General features: G+C 38.8%; 1 protein-coding gene across 2 annotated transcripts; it reads right to left on the bottom strand.

The window, feature by feature from the left end:
* Positions 1 to 8,431: 8,431 nt before the first annotated feature.
* On the bottom strand, positions 8,432 to 18,330 carry ETAA1 (ETAA1 activator of ATR kinase). 2 transcript variants are annotated; one of them, XM_072409575.1, is made up of 6 exons: positions 18,055 to 18,330; positions 14,698 to 14,832; positions 13,698 to 13,771; positions 12,879 to 12,985; positions 10,494 to 12,331; positions 8,432 to 8,903 (listed from the first exon to the last, which is right to left on the bottom strand). In XM_072409575.1, exons 1-6 carry the CDS (start codon positions 18,254 to 18,256, stop codon positions 8,779 to 8,781), a joined length of 2,481 nt encoding a protein of 826 aa, XP_072265676.1. In that variant the 5' UTR covers positions 18,257 to 18,330; the 3' UTR covers positions 8,432 to 8,778. The 2 variants fall into 2 exon arrangements, with proteins under 2 accessions (XP_072265676.1, XP_072265677.1); XM_072409576.1 differs by lacking the exon at positions 18,055 to 18,330 and adding an exon at positions 14,917 to 18,048.
* Positions 18,331 to 19,362: the final 1,032 nt, after the last annotated feature.

Raw genomic sequence — 19,362 nt, 5'->3', positions numbered from 1 at the left:
GGTGGCCTAAAACCACTTAAGTGTAAACCTTAAAAATTTCCTTATTTGCATGGCTCATGTAGTACATCCAGGCATAGCTGCAGGAAAAATACCAATCTAATCCCCAGCTGAAGAAAAAAACAGCACAGACAGCCAATTCCTAACTCTGGAAGTATCGGTGACACTACTGGCTACAATTATTTGACTTTTAAAATCTTACATAAGCCTTATAAATGGAGGTAGGCAGAACTAAATGAATCTATATATAAACAAGCGTAATATATATATGTATATATATATATATATATATATATATATATATATATATATATACACTTAGTGTGTAAATACATATATATATAAACTTCATTCTGCAATAAAATTGAAAAACTAACCATATGTTTTACAATTTAGCCTTTCAGACAATATTAGAACTGATTAGGGATAAAGAGATTGATTGGACTTTTTTAAAAATCTGATTATGTATTTGTGTAGAAACACACAGTATATACCTTCGCTTGGTGATTTTTGTATTCTGATACATAGGAATAATCTCTGCAAACTGGATACTTTTTATCTAACCCAAATTCACTTAATTTACTTACTCAAGATAAAATTGAAACATCCAGATCCAACCATCATGTAACCCAGAAGTGGGGTAAGATCTACTGGGGAATAGGCTACTTTTATTGCATAGGTATAGGCGTTACTCTGTTAATAAAGCTCTCCAAGACTGGGGAAAAAAGACTATCATGTGTGAAGCTGGGTGATCCACCAAATCTGCAATTGAATGCTTAAATCTTTTGCTATTACCGTTGGACTATAAAGTGCACTTTTTTTCCCACAAAAGTGGGGGGAAAATGAGGGTGCATCTCATGGTCCAAATACCACCCGCCAGGCGGCTGGCATCCCCCCTGCAGCAGGGCCCCTCCGTTCTGCAGCCTGGAAACTAACGCCAGGAACGTTCAGGGAGAAGGAGGGGATTGGCTGTAGTGCCGTTCCACCCTTCTCAAGGGACCTAGCACAAAACCATCAGGCAGTGCCTTACCCCTGCCAGCTTTTTCTTAGCAGCCACGTCTATAGGGATGCCGAGGATGTGTTTCGGTGTGAGAAGGCTCAGTGGGGAGTGAGAAGGGAGGCAGAGAGGGCAGTCTGAGATGAGCAGTGCTGGGTTTCCTGTGCAGCAAGTCATTCTCCTATGACAGGTGAGTTGTAGCTTTCCTGTCATTATAGTCTTGTAGTGCAATATCTGTGCAATGTGTATGTGCAATGTGCAATATGTCTGTGCAATGTGCAATGTGTCTGTGCAATGTGCAATCTCAAAATATATTTTACTGCTATATTTTATTAAATTTTTCTTTATACAATTTGGTTTAGATAATTTTTTTTCTTGTTTTCCTCCTCCAAAACCAGGGTGAATTCTATGGTCAAATACGTCTTATGGTCAGAAAAATACGGTATTTGGCAAATATATTAAATCTTGTCTAGATTCTATCTCATATTTGCTGGATCACCCAGGTTCTCCCATGTTAGTCTGTCTTCCCCAGTCTTGGAGAGCTTTACAAAATAGGGCCCTATGTGCTTGATTTGTTGCATTAAAACACACACATAAATATGCGCTGCTTTAATACAGTCTATTTATTTATTGGGTAGCCAATGTAGTGCAGTAGCACACAGCACATGGTGCAATATAATAAAGATACCTGCCTGACTGCAATTTAAAAAAAAACTCACCTGTCCTAGTTCCATTGCGGGTGCCGCTATCTTCTTCATCTCTTCCGTGTTTCCTGATCTTTGGCCAGGATGACATATGCACATGGGAGTTCACTAAGTGCTGGCACCCACAGAGGATGCTGAGATAGGCAGTATATCATGGCGTTTGTATTTGTTTAAATGAAGAAGGAGAACAGGCAGGTAAGTATATTATATTGCATAAGGGATATTACCTGTTCTGCCGACTCACACATTTTCAAAGCAGAACTTTAGTTTTTGCTTTAAATCAGACCTAGAAGTACAAATCATCAACTGCTACCTATTAGCCCCCCTCTCTAAACATGGGTTCAATTATTGTTACTGCCAGGTTCACTAAACTACATGCAAGATATTCAATTTGTTTACAATGCAACAATCCTGCTACCAACAAAGACGAAACATGCTAATAAGCGAAAGTTACAAAACCAATATCTGAATGAAGTGAATTCATTTAAATACAGAAAATCAGAATATCTTAAAAAGAGTCCTGATGAACGTATTTCCTTCTTTTGTGTTCGGTTTTACGGTAATGTAAAAACAGATAATCAGGAAAACAAGGCAGAGCTAAGCGTTTTGTCTCATGGATGCCTCATAATGAAGATGATTCTTGAGACTAATTAATCCTTAAAATGATCAGTTGATCTCTTTCATTGAGACCAATACATTTTTAATTGTTCATTTTAGTCAAGCATCATTTGAACAGAACTCAATTTGCAATTTCATTAGTGTGTAAAAATAAGCCTGGGGTCTATTCCTGGTAAAGGGAAGAAAAAAAAGTCTTTGGCAAAAATTCATAACGGATGTTAATCCTGTAATTAATTCTATGTATCAAGCAAGAATTAATGTGCCTTTCAGTTTCATCATATTTCATTGTGCCAAGAACTGCATTTTGTCATACCTTCCCCTTCAGGAGAAAAGAAATCTTTAACAAGCTCTGTGGCAAAATATCCAGGCAACTAATGATAAGCTTTGAAACAACATTCACAGACCATTTGCTTTGATGGCATTTCAAGGTTTCTTTTTCCTCATTTAATGTCTACTGTATGCAAAGGGAGAAACCGTAATTGCTAAACAGCCTTTAAAGAATTAACACTCAACTTGCTGTTTCCTGTATTAAGGCACATAACTGAAGTATGTGATTTCTTCATTTTTCTTTTAATAACGTGTGCGGGTCTCAAAACAAGTGAGAAGTATAAAGAACAATCTGTTTAGATTTCAGGTCTTAAGGTACCCCTGCTATAATTACTATTTCCACAGCTCACAGTACATTAGTGTGGTGGCCAGTGGGAAGAATGCCAGAAAGATCACACTGGGGAATGCATTTTTTGTTGAGTTAGATCTTACACTTGTTTTCTACTAATTTTTGGGTGGTGAATGCAGAAATTACCCCTGCTTTTTGCTATCACATCCAGTTTTTACGATACAGGGTACCCTCCATTTTGTCAAAAAAACATACAAATTTTACATAAAATGATTAAATAACTAAATAATAAATTGAATGTACTGTTTATTTAAATTTATTTTGTTCATACAAAGGATTTACTGTTACTCTATGACATTTTTTTTACAGTAAAACATTTGAAAAATGTTCGGGTTAGCGGTTAAGGTAAAAATTTACGCTTATAGCTTTTCCTGGAGTGTTCAGTGTTAGGACAATCTCCCCGGATGCTCCAACAATAGTCAGCCATCATATGTACATCCCATCTACCCTGATACCGTCCTTCCATGACCTTCAAATCTTTTAGGAATCGTTCACCTTGCTCATCACTGACGGCACCAAGGGAAGTTGGAAAGAGAGCTATGCAGAAAATGCACCTTGATGCTCATATTGCAGCCAAGCATTTTGTAGCTCTCCAAGAGTTTCTGGACAATTTCTGTGTAATTATTTGTGTTTCAAAGAAAGTCCTTGACAATGGCTTTGAATGACAACCAGGCATTCATTTCGACTTCTGACATTGTCCTGATGAAATGTTCATCTTTGATGAGCTGCCAAACCTGTGGACCATCAAACACACCGGCTTTTTTTTTTTTCAAATCACAGGCTAGGAAATGCCAAAATGAGGTACTTGAAACAGTCTCCTTCAGTTGGCAAAGCTTTAACGAACTATTTCATCAGACCCAGTTTCATGTGCAGAGGCGGGAATATAAAATTCTATCAACAAGTGGCTCATGTAGAATGTTTGGATCACCTGGTTTTAGGGCAGATCTTGGAGGCCAATTCCTTTCCACCCAATGCCTCCCACGGGCTCTGCTGTCCCACATGCACAGATAACAGGGATACTTGGTGTATCCGCGTTGCTGACCAAGAAGGAAACATACCATTTGAAGGTCAACACAGATGACCCAATTGTTTTGGTGATTGTGCAACAACTCAATGACTCTCTTTATGTCTGCATATTCTTCACAAAGAGAAACTGAATGGCCAATTGGGACTGACCCAAAAATATTGCCATTGTGAAGGAGGACACACTTTAAGCTCCACTTTGAGCTATCGATGAATAGTCGCCATTCAGTTATAGATTGGAATTCCCAATTCCTCCATTAACCTCCTGAGCGGTTATTTTCTGTGCGGATTCGTATGTCTAAAAGCGGTACATTGTTTTTCATGAAAATTTATTTTACAGTATAATAAAATAGTATGAGTATATTAAAGTTTGAAATTATGTCAAAATAATAAATTAATAAAATTAAAAAAAAATGTATTTTTTTTAAATAAATATTATACTCATACTATTATAATATTCTGTAAATTAAATGTTCATGAAAAACAATGTACTGCTTTTACACATATAAATCCACTGTATTGCATTCAACACAGTTATTTTGTATTGAATGCAATACAAATAGATTTGAATTTCGAACAGATCGTCCACGGGCACCGACGTAACCGGGTGACTCATCAGGTGCAGAGAACGTCGGCCGGAGGAAGGAAGAAGACACGAAAGACGATGAAGGGCGCCAGAGGATAGGATACTCTATGTTAGATATATTTTTCTTGATATATCCTGACGTTTTCACTATACACAAGTAACAGTGACTGAAGTGATCTCCTTGCTCTTGCCAAACCATAGGTATACCAAATGGCATCTGATCACGTGTTCCCTTTGTCCACATCCGTAAACCCTCAACACACTGTTTGCCCACCTTATGAGGGGCCCAAGACTTATCTTGATCACCAAGTTTAACTTTGAAATATGCCAAACAGGCTTGCTCCACAAATGTGCTGATGTTTGCCATTTGACTGGGAATGGTGATGCCACAGATATAACAAAATGAATCAGGGTTGTTTAGGCACTTACGACGAGAAACAGCTGAACCAGACATGATCTGAAAGGTAATACGTGTGTAAGTAGCAAAATAAATTTGCTTATTCACTACGTAGAGCAGCGCACAACCTCTGACCACACTGTCTTGCGTGTAAATGAATAGCTATACAAATCCACACTACAGTAATTCTCATTAATATAAGGTATAGAGAAAAAAACTGGTGTAATAGAGGAAAACTAACTGCACTCTCAGAATCAGCATACCTAAATAAGATTAAAAATTGAAGTCAACAAAAAATTTGTTCAAAATTGTTCCTGTGTCATTGATGTCAGTTAAACTACCTGAGAGGTACAAATTGCCCATTATTTAGGCAACTCCTAGCAACCTCAGGAAGGGAATCCAGATTGAGAAACACTGCACTAGGCTGTCAAAACATGCACAATATTTTTTCCCCCGACAAAGGTTCAAGCTGAAATATAAACTGTTGGTATTTTGCCTTTTCCTAGAACCCATGTCCCCAATCTAACCAATGGCTAATAAAATTATTATTTAAAACATTCCCACCACTTGCATTAACTCATTTAAAGCAGAACTTTAAGTAAAAAAAACACCTTTAAAGGGGGAAAGCCATTAGTCCCTCCATGATCCTAGTCCAGTTGGTCCCACATCGACTCGTCTTCCTTCACCTTTCCAGCACGGACAGAAGAGTGGGTGTTGTCATCTTCTCCTCTTTTCCTAAGTTTTTCTTTGCTGCCCAGTGAGATCAGTTGGCATGCGTTCCTAAAAATGTAAAAAAAAAAAGGCCATGCATGAGATGGGCTTTTTTTTTACATTCCAGGAAAGATCCTTTTGCAAATGCCCAAAGGAGCAGCCTGCAACCTCCTATGATACGTGACATATGTATCCCGGGTTGCTGCAGGAGTCTTTACTGCTGTGGTGGTAATTAAAGTAAATAAGGGGTCTTCAAAAATTATTAATTTGTTAACTTCCCTTTTATATAATGTAAAAAATTTGGCGATAGGTCCACTTTTTAATTTTAGTGACATAAACTCTAGATCCCTGCAATACTGGCTTAAGGTGGCTGGTGGGAGAGTCCAGCAAGATTTTGCACAGCTTCCTGATATCAGAACGTTGAGCCTCTGTTATTGAAAGGGGTGGTACAGAGAGTAAAGGGATAGACAGATTAATGTTTCTCAACCAAGGTTCCATGGAATACCAGGCTTCTTCCAAAGGTTGCTAAGAGGCAATCTTCCCACTGACCACTATGCTAATGTACCATAAGGTTGTGGATATAGTATTTATTGTCAGAGGTTATCTGAAAACCTGAAATTTATTTCAATGGTTCTCCCATGTTAAATAGGTCTGGCCTGGATGATGTCAGACTGAGGGTTTCCTTTTATGGCATGAACTTCTTAAAGATAATTTGCTTTATTTGGCAAATATTTTCAATCCTTGACCAGATCCATTTCAGGTTTGCTGGTTCATCCATATCATCTTTTCCACTCTTGGAGAACTTTAATAAATATGGCCCTTTGCCTACATGAATGCATTCCAGGGGGTGGCTAAATAGATTTTTTCACCTGCAGTTTTTAATGCCATTAACATGAAAGACTATGTGAGTTTTTGTTGATTGGATTAATATGTAAAATAACATTTCCCATGTGAAAAACCAATGCTTCCACACTATTCTATCATGCACAATATATATAGACTTTGTAATAAAAATAACACTCACAGATCTAAGCCATATTTTTAGCACTAAAATGAACTATAAATGATCCTAATAAGCTCCAGGAGGCATGTTTCACTATCTCTGCTTTTTAGGAATTATTTTGTGTATCTAAGAGTAAACTAAGGTTTATCTTCATAATTAGGATTTAGTATTCCAAGCAATAGCTGCAATATATCAGAGGAAGGCCCACACTTACAGAATGAAGCATGCCAGATATTCTTACTACACATCCTCCCTATGTTCGATTTTAAAACAATTATTCCAGCTTTATTGATAACACAAAAACATATTCTGATAAATGGTATTATGGCAAATTACCACTGAACACATAACACTCAGTTTATCCTAGAATCACAATTCCCATGTGAACCACTCTGCTCTGATGAAATTGGTAAATCAACAAATGGATATAATGTGCATGGAAAGCCTTAAAATCACCTATTCCTTGTTTTTGCTCTATTTTGGTTTATTGAATACACAAATGTTTTATGTATGATCTGCCACGTGCAAATAATTATGGATCATGACAGAAACAAAGTGAGCTTGTAACTTTCAGGTAAATTCACATATATGTGCAATGAAAATTGCAAGATGTATTAGACATCCTAAGTTTATCCTTGTAACTACAGAACACCTCTGCCATGCTACAGACATAAGGGGATTATGTAGCCTAGATCAGGGGCAAGCAGCTCCTCTATAGATGAAGTATGGTGATCGAAAGCCTGGACCTTAAAACATCAAACAATATATTATTATCGTCTGAGCTGTTGTAGATAGCCAAAAGCCAACAAATGAATGCTATTGTTTTCCATAGAACAGAACAACACTGTCTCTACAACATTCCTTTGTTCTACTGTCATTGACAAGGGTAATTGTTTCCAGTGACAATTATTAAATTCATTGAGCATAAACTGAAGGTAAAACCTCAGAACGAAAACACTCTGAAGAGTGGTAGGCTGCAATATATACAATTTTTGGATTTTAAAACTTCAAATCAATTCCATGGTATTAATTTCAACTCCAAGCATTCCAGAGGGCATGTTGAATTTGTTTAGGTAACAGCTGGTATCCCACTTTGTGGACAGGTCCTTTTTTCTGCATGGGTTTTTAGGGATCCATGAAGATAACATGGTCCAATCTTCTAAATATTTATTTTTACTGAAATAAAAAGTAAAATATTACATCTTGCATGGGAGGGAAAAGTAGATCAAGGAATCAATCAGTTGTATTGTAGTTAAAGGACAATGCCGATTCCATACTATTGGAAATATGAACGCTGTTGCTTTTCCTTTTACTGACCAGTCTCAGGCTGGGGAAGGTACAAAATCTATAAATGTTACTGAACTACAACAGACTAAATTCAGGTCTGCTCCAGATTTCTACTATGCCAGGCAGGACTGTTCTGTGTAAATGTGAGGGTTGGATCGACAGAAACAAAATTCTTTGGAGGGTATTTCAGTTCCTTTACATGTTTTCAGTTTTTTGCCTGGGGTTCTGCTTTCAACAGGGTCCTGAACTCCCCAGGTCCTGTTCAGTAAGTAAATGGTACACCAAGTCACATCAATGTAGTCGCCTCCTAAACTTTGTAAAGGTATCAAAAATCCTTGCTGAAAAATGAATACAAAAGCCTTCCAGGGGGGCCAATATTAACAAGATTCCAAAAATTGGAATTTGTGTGGTCATATGTGATATACAAGAAAAAATAATTACAATCATTTATTAGGCAAATGTTACACCAACAAAATACATATGAAATGTTTCCAGCAATAAATGAAGAAAGGTTTTCCATTTTCAGCTTTGTTGTGTAGTGAAAATAGACTCTTGGTAATGTTTTGTAAAAGCATGATAAATACCAGTCAGTGGATTTTATTCCTGATCACTACAGGATATTTCATAGAAAAAAAAGTTTAACATTGTAAACATTTAAAAAATAAACTATATAAAAATAGTGTTTACTGATTTATATTACATTTTCTCACAGAGAAACTATAATATCTAACAAAAAGGTCCATTTCTATGAAATAATATTAGTGGGAGGTTTTGGATTATTACGTCGGCGCCTTGTCATAGGAACCAATTTTTTCTCTCATTTTCCTTCTTGCCAAGGCTTCCTGTTTTTTCCGCTCAATCTCTTCCATGGAGCACTTCTTACTTCTATCTTCTGAGACAAAGACTACAACAGAAACAGAACAGTTTTTGAATATATACTTCTGTGAGTTGAAAGTTTAAAGCAAATACTACTAGCAGATACAGAAGTAATAATTCCGGTTTCCTAGGCCCATATACCATCATTTTGAACAAACACCCAACACAATCACCTAAGCCCAAAGCTTGCTCTTTCCTCCCACATTCCTTTTGGCCAATTTCTATAGGGGGTCATCTACTTGGCTGAAATAAATGTGTGTGTGAGAGGGCAGAGAACAAGTAATCTGTATCAACACCAAGAAGTTCCAGCACGCTGCCCTTCAGAAAGGCCGGTATTCAGCTGAAGAGGAGGAGCTGCTGAGGGCACATCTAGGTCAGCCTTTCTCAAACCTTTTTACACTGTAGAACCCTAAAAATAATTTTCAGGTTTTAGGGAATCCCCAAGAATATTAACAATATCCCAAGCTCACAGTACATTAGTGTTGTGGTCAATGTGAAGAATACCTTTTACATGCTGGCCAGTGGGAATAATGTCACCATTACAGATGGCTAAAAAGATCATTGGTGCCAGTGCTATCTGACCTGAGAGGCACAAACTGCTCATTGTTTAGGGAACCCCTAGGAACCTCTGTAGGAACCCTGGAGTATATGAATCCCTTGTTGAGTTTTTCATAATAATCAGAACCCATCCACACTACTTCAATGTCATAAAATGTCACATTATATGAAGTTGATGTTATGCAGTGCCATACAGAAACACACCTCAATGATTGATGCATGTTGCAAAGCATTTACATTTCCTTTAGTACACTGCTAGAAATGGCATTTGAATAAATAATCTTTCTTAAAGCAATTCATTATAACACGTGCCAGCTCATACACCAAAGGATTGTAAAAGGTAACTTAGAGTTTGTTTTAAAAAGAAGAATCCCCTTTAGTTCCAGATTTCTATGCAAGTATCTCATTAGACAGCAACGAACCTTCTACAAAAAAATTCCTACTGACTTTCATTGTAACCAACTGCCAGACAACCACCTATGGAACTCAGCAGGACAAGTTTTTTTACTACCAGTCGATGGTACATAGTCTAAACTATCCAATAAAGCCCTGTCAGCCATGTGCCATCCCATCATGGAATTTATGCATGACGTAATACTCAGTCCTCTGAATATTAATAGAATTCTATTAAAAAAAATGAACCTGGTATAGAACAGTTTTCTCCCCAAAATTTATTTTAAGCTGGGTGGTGACCCAACATTTCATTAAGTACCCAAAACAGCCGGGGGGGTTACATTAAAAAGCCCGGATTGTGCGCCCAGCTAAAAGGGGCTGGGGAGAAACTGTAAAAGGTATAGAGAACCTCCTACTTAGCCATAAATACATACAAGTGAAGACAGAATGTAGTAAAGTTCCACCTCTCCTCTCAGTCCACTGCAGAGTTCAGGTAAGAAAGGTTAACAACAACATTGGTAAGCTAAAGTGGAAGCATGGGGGTTACAAGACCGGACTATATGATAGCAAATATGGCAGCAATAAAAGCAAGGGAAACACCAGGTAAAACGCCTACACTTTGAACCTAACAAGCATTTGCAAAGAATTACAGTAACATTTCCCATACCTTTTGACGAATGTATGGTTGATTCTGAAAAGTGCCTTTTTATTGATGACTGTTGACTAGAAAGCACATGTGGCTGCATATGGGTATTTATTTTATTACTGTCCACATAACCTTGAGGACCTTTAGAAGTGCCGTTTCCAGAAAAAGAGCTATTTGTATGAACAGACAGCGATTGAGAAGGCTTAGTTTTTGTAAAGGAGTACTTTGAAGGTGCATGGGTAGTTCTTGTACTGGCTGTGGTGGTCTGTGAATTATTTACAAATTGTGAGGGAAGCTCATTAAACTTTTTAGATTCCACTTCAGAAGGCAGGGAGTTTGACCTACTGAATGTTGAACAAGAAGGGTTTGTCCTTTGGAATGAGCTGTTTTGAAAAGAATTTCCACCAACAGATGCAGTAGAAACACCTTTGGCACCTGATTTATTGGAACTTAACATATTTCCACTGAATTTATTCGAAACATGTGAAGAGTTTGTAGCAACAAGAGTTTCAGCTTTATTATTCAAGCCACTCTTTGTTGAAAAGTTATGACTTGAACTGCATAACTGAGTATTTCCTTCTTGAACTTGAGTCAACCTTTCAACATCATCACAGACCTGATACAATAGGTCATCATCGTCATCTTTACCTTCCCAAAGACTATCAGATTTGCAGAACATATCTAAGACTTCATCAGAAAACTTTGGGTCATCCCATTCATCAACATAAACAGACTCCTTGTTTTTAGAGATTGCATGAGTTTGTTGTACAGCTTGCACACCCTTTTGTGTTGGTTCATCCTTTTCTTTTTTAGAGCTGAAGGGTTTTGATGAAAAGGTATACGTTTTGGATACCCCAGTGTTAGAGGAAGAACTTGTTGAAGATTTTAGTCCAGTAATGTTTGGTTTTGTAGCTTGCACCCCAGATGGCTTTGGAGGAGGTGCACTAGAAATCATCCTGTCTTTTTTATGTTCTTCTATTGTCTTCACTTGAGAACTTTCAGTTCTGTTTACTTCTGGGGTTTTCATTTTACTCCCCCCAGCTTGATTAAATATTTGGGGTGCAAATTTAAAATGATTAGGCTTATTAGAGGTAATGGTTTTAGCTTGGCAGGCAGTGCTATCTTTCCCTCTTACAGTATCTAGATTGGAATCTTTTGTTGTTCTGGAAGTTAGGTTAATTTTTGGAGTAGCAATTAACTCAGGATTTTGAGTAATCTGCATAACAAAAGAATCGTCTTCAAGAATATCATCTCCCCAGTCATCTTCAAAGTCATCCTGGCTATTTGATGCTGAATGAGCCATAGCTGAAGATTTAACAGGTTCCTTTTCACTAAATACAGCTTGCTGAGAATTTTTTTTGCATTGCAAAGTATTCGACTGTACTTTGCAAATTAAAGGGAGATGACCTAAACTTTTATCATTTTGCAATGGAACTTTATCTTTAGTCAGTAAGTGATTTTTTACAGTTGCATTTTCTGTTTCAGAAACAAATTCTTGAATACTGCTTGTAGAAACATGTAATAAACCCTGGCTTAACCGTCCACTGAATTTTTGTGTAGCACAATCAAATAAGGCATTCAGTGCTTCTTCAGCCTCTTGATCCACTGACTTTTGACTGCCGTTTTCTGCTCCTACACCTGAGCTTTGGCTAGCAGCTTTCAATGCTAGAGCAATTTCTTCTTCTTCAGGGATGAATTCCAGAAATGAACCATCATTATCCGCCTGATCACTAACAACATTAACAGTTTCCTGGGCTTTTTCCATCATCTCATCATTCTGGTCTTTATGTTCCACCAAATTTCTGTCTAATTGCTTGGCCAATTCCATGAGCTCCTCTTCTGTTTTCAGGATTCTAGATCTGTAATTGTAAGCACAAAAAAGAAAAATAAGCCCCCAAATCTGGAGGGTAAACTTTGGTACTTCCCAAAGCTATCTCCCAATTAGTCATTAAAAAGGAAATCAAGGCTTCCACAACTTCAGCTGCATATAAAAATGTAGATTTACCAAAACCTAATCTGCCCTGCAACCAGCAGCCTCAAACTCTTGTGTATTACTATGCATATCCTGCACCCCTTCCACCCACAAAACTGTGTTTAGCCCTGAAAATTAACCATTTAGGCAATAAGTACTGTATTGTGTGATGCAAGTATATAGATATTTCCCCGTATCTGGATGTATTGGATAGCTTGCAGGATTCTTGAAGCAGGTCCATATATTGCAGGGTATGAGGAAGAACACAACAGTCAGCTGTTACCTCAGCAGTGTACACAATTTTTTCTAGGAATAAATGCAACACCAACTTTTCATATACACTATAATATACTTAAGACTCAATGTCCTAATCAAGCAACATCATAAAGACTTTTACCTACAATTACTATTAGAGGCATGCAACTAAAACTTACCTGGTCAACTTAGTTCTAGTCCGAGTTACTACTGGAGTACATGGGATAGCATCTTCTCCAATCCATACACCAAGGTAAGAAGCTTCAGAATTTGTAGGTGTTCCATCCTGGAAGAGATGTTCTTCATATTATTTTACAGTATTTCATTCCATAATCCCAAAAAAATTATCTGGGACATGGACAAGAGCCCAATTCACTCCTTTTAAATGAATGGCATTCAATGCATTACAAGTTCTTCTACAACCGAATCACATTAAATAAACAACACCTAACATATGTATGTAGGGAATAAATATGTTAGGCAATTATTTTTTTTTTCTTATTTGCCTGTTACAGGTTATCGAGTCTATAGTTTACATGTGGTAACTTGGTAAAGCTTTAAGTGGAACTAAACTCTAGAAATAATAAAATGCAAGCAGGCAGGTCCTTTTTTGCAGGGGGGATGGATATTTGTCTGGTCACAGTTTCCTAAATACACTAACCTCCTTTTCCCAGTTTTAATCTACAGCAATCTTAACTGGCGGAGCCAGGATGGTGAAGTTGATTCAGTCATGGCAGCCGCAGGGGAAGCATCAATTTTTGACAGAAGTGGATGGTGATCAGGAAAATAAGTATATTTTATTGCATATGGGTTATTGCCTGTTCCTTTCTGCAATAAAGCCCTACCTGATCCCAAATTTTGAAAGCGGGACTTGAGACACAGTACAAGAAACGAAAGTTCTCATGTCCAGATGCATGTCTAAAATTTCTATTACAGTAAAACGCAAAGACTATTGCAAGATCAATATTAAGTTTAGTGGTAATTATACATTATACTACCTTTGGAGCAATTCTGTTAACAATATCTGAAATCTCAACGATACATTTGTTAGCAGTCTTCTTCTTTCCTTTTTCTGGAAAAAAATTGAGAAAATAATCAATAAAATAAAAGCAAGGAATAAAAAGATGTCTAAATTAGGTGTAGGAGGGAGTAAGAGTAAATAGGGTTTTTCATCTTAACCCAGAGATCTCGGCATGAGGCTGCACTAAATTAACTTTCTGCCTGTTCTGTATCGTTCCAGTTGTCCTTTAGCTCTAAACATGTATAAGTTCCAATTCTGAGTCTATGCAAAGCTGCAAAGTTTCCAAGCCAGCAGTCTGATTAACCTCCCTGGCAGTATTCCCGAGTGTGGCTCGGGTGAATTTTTTTAAACCAAAATCGACAACCCCCAAGTCACACTTGGGTTGGCATTGCTGGGGTGGCATTGCCAGGGAGTCTAAAACTCCTACCTGGTTCCACGTTCCAGCAGCGTCCTCCAGCGATGCCCAGCACATCTTCTTTCCCTGGCGATGCTGGCCGGGCATCTGTGTAGGCTGGCAATGCCCGGCCGGCATCTGCATCCCCCGAGTGTGAACACTGGGGACGCAGCCGCCGGCCGGGCATCCGTTTGTGAGAGTGTGGCTGGAGGGTGGGACATTTAAAATACTAAGTATTTTTCAATGTACCACTTTTACATTTAAAAATACTTAGTATTCATACCGCCAGGGAGGTTAAACAGAACTTGGAGCAAGGTCTCTAACAGAGTTGCTCACTGACTTTCACTACAATATAGAACCAACAGCTTGCCATTGACAAGTATTTCTGCTGCAAACTGAAAGATAATGCCAAAATCTTTTCTACAATGCAACACACTGAGGACCTCACACTTCCTGGCTTTGATAATCAACCACCTTGTCACATAGAGTCGATGAATAATATTGTCTCCCAAAACAAGTTAAAGTAAATCATTTTTTTTTTTTTTTAACAGAATACAGTGAATTAGACAAAATTAATTGTTACCTAGTTTAAAGCAAGTTGGTGAATTCGGATCCCAAAAGATTTCGTTATGTTGCTCCCCATCTCTAGATGGAGAATTAATGTCCCATGGTTTGCACTTAGACAGAAACTGCGGAGTCCTCTTGTTGGAACTGCTTTCTGTTTTGAAGGATTCACAAAAATAAATGAGTGCAAGAAAGTAAAACACAAATTGAAGAGCAAACAACATGTTCACCGTAATACCTGCTATCTGGAAGCACATACACATCTTTCATGTGGTGCCCACACAGCAGGAAAGGTAAAAATGCGTAAGCTTGAAGTCACTCTACACAAGGAAATCGATCTCTCCCCATGTGACCACAATACCACATGGAGTGAGTCACATGCTTTCTAATACTCAGAAGTTTTGGATATATTTTTTCGCTCCAAACAGCTCAATCGATTGGTGGGAGATTGAAAGAATGATGCAGAAATGCTGCTGAGGGTAAGTATGACTGAACTTTACTGCATAAACAAAAAACAACATTGCTTTGAAGAACAGAACATTACAAGGAAACAGTCTTCAGATACTTAAAGCGGAACTAAAGTAAAAACAAAGAAAAGTCACAGAAGGATCAGCCTGAAGCCTCTTAAGATTTGTGATGTACATATCCCAAGAGGCTCTGCGCTCCTATTCTGACAAAAGGGGAGGGGCTTAACTTTTTTTTTACTATATAAAAAAAAAGGGATTAATGAAAAGAAAAAAAAAAACATTTTACCTTAAAAGGGTTATCTACCATTCTATATAAAGTAAGAATTTTGGTGATAGGTCCACTTTAACTATCCTGCTGCTCACAGCCATCCTTCTAAAGAATCTCTACTATCTGACACTTCATGAATGTGAACACCAGAGCACAGCAAGAGTTTAGACATTAAACACAACCATAAGTGTAGGAAGCTAAAGATTCTTAAAAGCCATATCACCTGAATAAACAGTGATCTAGTCACAGGTAAGTATTATCAGTTTCCTTGGGCATTTTGTATCTGTAAATTGGCAACAAAAGACATTTAAAAAAAAACTGCTAAGCTGACTTTCTAAAAACGATGATTACTTGCTGTAATGTCTACCTTCGGACAAGTGCACTGTAAGTCACTGACCCAAAACAAGAATTCCAGAAGTCAGAAATCCCAACAAGCACACTTACTGCAGCTCCTGAATTGAGGCAAGAAGACTGGAATGTCAGCCAGCCATGTAAAGATCATCTTCCAATGTCAAATAACAATCTTTGACTGTATGAACAGTTGGGCAGCAACTATCAACCGATCTTAATTAAAGAAGCAATAGGATGGATTTGAATAATTTGCAGATTGCCTTTGTCTTTCCTGAGACAAGCTAGCAATGGAAGAGCTGAGTTCAACCCAGACTTTTTTTTTCAAGCCGGGTGGGAAAAAGCTGTAGGTGGGTGGAAGCCCCTGTATTGTGAGACAACTCTTCAGTAACCATCCAAAAACAGCCGGGTGGTTGCTGAAAAGTGCCGGGTGGCACACCCAGGTAAAAGGGGCTGGGGAGAACACTGAAGTGTATACATTCATATCCTTGGTGGCTCATGTAGCCCATGACTGGGTGGTGGGTGGGCAATGCTGGGTGATCACACCTCCTAAATTTTTATACAATTTTTACAGTTCAATGGTTTAATTTTAATAGAGCACATATACATCTTAGAGATCGATAAATAAATAAAAATATTATACATCAGACTATAAGGGACAAGTGAGGAATGAGCGACAGAGGGCTTTAATTCACAAGAGGGACAATTGGGAGCGTGAAATCTTTGGCTATTGACATGTGTATGTGTCTCAACATGTTACAATCTCCTTCAGATTTACTAAATTATAAAATGTGGCCAAGCAATTTTTTTTTTAATATTATTCAATTTGCTTTTATTCAGGCCCCTGCCCTACATAGCTGTAGGTATATCTGAAAGAAATGTTTTAAATCGTGTTTTATTGTGCATTATATACTTATAGAATAACTAGGCTAAACTATTTTAAAATTTGTATTGTTGAGGAGATAAAATAATAGTAATAATTATATTGCTGTATGGATATTTACACTTGTCCTGATCATCATCAATGTCTCCTGGAAGGAAAGGGAGGGTAAACTCAAAGGGCTCTATTTATAAAACAAGGAATAAGACATTCCCTGGTGGGAATCAATCACTGCCATTGAAACACGTGGACCTGGAAGATTCCCACCAGGGAATATCAGATTCTCCATTTTATAAGTAGAGTCAACTAAAAAGACGTAAGAGAACACATGACAACTTTCTATTGTTTTCTATTCGAAAGACATCCTAGTGTTTTCTGCAGGGTCTACATCACAGGAAGTGAAACCCCCAAGACACAGATAGAAAAACTCAGGTTTCACTCCTCCCTACTTTTATTGATCCTGCAACAAGTGCAATTCTGGTAGCACAGCCCAGTAGCAGAAAAAAAAAAGGCAGGGCATCCCCAACCTTTTGCAGGCCACGCCCCTCTAAATGCAGACTCTGGACCGAAACTTCCCTCCAAAGTGACGTCATGATGACAGAATCCACCCACTCTCCCATCGCAGGTCTGAGCCTGTGTCCAGAGACACAACCCGCCCACCACTCTGAGCCTGCGATGTCTCGGAGACATGGTCCATGGCTCTGGCCGGTGCGCCCAAGTCAGGTCCTTCTCCTGACCCTGCTGGTGGGTGCACCGGCCAGAGCCGTGGCCCACCTGTCAGACAGACCAGGGATTGGGGACCTCCGATTTAAGGGGTTTTTCATCAAGGAAATTCGTCCCTCAATGGCCTCAAATGGTGCAGAATCGCTCTTGCCAATTCGGTAATGTCATCCTGCATACCTTGGTGATCTCACCACCGGTAAGAGGTTACCAGGAACATCTGTATGCCATGGTCCTTAGGCTGGAACACACAAACAGTTCAGGTCTGAACTGGAAGTAAATTGTACTTCTGATAATCACTGCCAGTTTTGTGCTCCTCATTGTGCAGTAATCAGACGTAAATCGCATAATATGATCAGATCATAAGAGCAGAATGTCGTACTGTTTTGGGGTTATAATTTTGATTGGAAAAATCAATGGGAACGATTGGTAAGGTGCCAAACTGGCATGAGATCTGCGGGTGTGTACCCTGCCACTGCACACGGTAATTGTGTCGCACGGCAGGAAGTCTGACAATCCCCAGTTTCCATGTGTCATTCCAGCATTGTGAAGCAATCCATGGAAACCGGGGGGAATTCTTAGTGATCCTGTCATTGTTGTCATGGGCAACACTGATGGCTGTAGGCCTCACACTACCAACTGAGCCTGTAGCATACACTGTATTGAATATAGATGAGCAGAGGCCGTCATTACCCTCCTCCTTCTCCCTCCTGGAGGCTACAGAGGTGGAGGACGGGCTGGACAGGGAGGCAGCGGCGGATTTACGTCCCCGGCTCAGTTTCTTGCTCTTGCTTTTGCCCGGGGTCTCCCTGCTAGAACTCTCAGGATCTCGTTTCTCCTCTTCCTCACACGGCCGCCGGGACTTGTCGGTGCCATGCCTCCTGCGGCTCGCCATGGCTCCCGGACACTCCGGTAATACGACCCGAGCTGGCAACAACACAGCCTGCAACTACGGCGCCGCCATCTTTCCGTGAGCTCTGCGCTGATTGGTCGATTAGATGGGCGGAAGTATGTCTGATTGGAAGCTGAGAGAAGGAAACGTGCGACGTCACGGCGTAAGGCGTTAGCGGCTGCTTTGAGTGCGTGAAATGAGCTCTGTGCTGCTGGAGTTCAGTCAGAGAGCTGTGTTTGATGTCTGCATAGAGAACACAGGGACCCGTTAAAGAAATGTCATAGGGACTTTAACATTTGTGACTTCAAATGGCATTTTAATATTTTACCACCACAATCTCTTATGACTGAAGTTCACACACTTCCTTGGTTGGTGACAACCATTTGCCAATAGCTCATCTACGTTGTCACCTTGTCAGTTCCTTCATGACCATCTTGCAGCGTAATAATAAACCTATGTAATTGTGTGTTGCAGTGCAAATTCACTCGCGCCTCATTATAGGTAGTCCCTGGGTTACATACGAGATATGGACTGTAGGTTTGTTCTTAAGTTGAATTTGTATGTAATTATGTACTTTTGTATGTATTTGTACGGAACAGGTACATTATTTAATTGCAATTAGGACAGATGTTTGTCTCAACATAATATTGGGCGGCGTGGTGTCAGTTACTGTAAAAAACCCTCACTAAGAGCTAATCACTAACAAAGCAAAAAAAAAAACTTTATTGAGGCTAAACATTCATTAATGTCTGAAGCAAGCTTTGCTTTGATATGCAAAAAGAAACATGCAAAAAGAGTTACAAGATGTTACAGATCAGATCAGCTCAGCTACCTAAATACAGAAATGTCACTTTACATAAAAGGGTAGACAACCCTTTTATGTAAGGTAAAAATTCTGTTTTTTTTAGGTGCAACACCCTTTTTAAAAAAGAGGGGAGGTGCAGCACCACCCGCTTATTCTCGATTGCCTAGGAGTCCAGCTTCAGATGGACTTGAATTTAAAAGGACCCTCTAGCTAGTATAAAATGACTGTATCCCTGTGCATAGGTAGGAACAGCCAGAGTTTAGTGCTGAAGCTGCAACATTTAGACTCACATGACACTCCAACC

The sequence above is a fragment of the Pyxicephalus adspersus genome, chromosome 4, assembly GCF_032062135.1.
Source record: "Pyxicephalus adspersus chromosome 4, UCB_Pads_2.0, whole genome shotgun sequence".
Taxonomy (NCBI): domain Eukaryota; kingdom Metazoa; phylum Chordata; class Amphibia; order Anura; family Pyxicephalidae; genus Pyxicephalus; species Pyxicephalus adspersus.
Note: the sequence above shows the minus strand (reverse complement) of the source record. Positions and strands in the feature narration are given on the sequence as shown.

Excerpts from the sequence above, each read along its gene's own strand:
- ETAA1 (XM_072409575.1), bottom strand. The coding sequence starts at position 18,256 with ATGGCGAGCCGCAGGAGGCATGGCACCGACAAGTCCCGGCGGCCGTGT. Across the intron at positions 14,833-18,054 it reads CAGGAGGGAGAAGGAGGAGG|AAAGCAGTTCCAACAAGAGG; the intron begins GTAATGACGGCC and ends CCTTCAAAACAG. Across the intron at positions 12,986-13,697 it reads TTAACAGAATTGCTCCAAAG|GATGGAACACCTACAAATTC; the intron begins GTAGTATAATGT and ends CATCTCTTCCAG.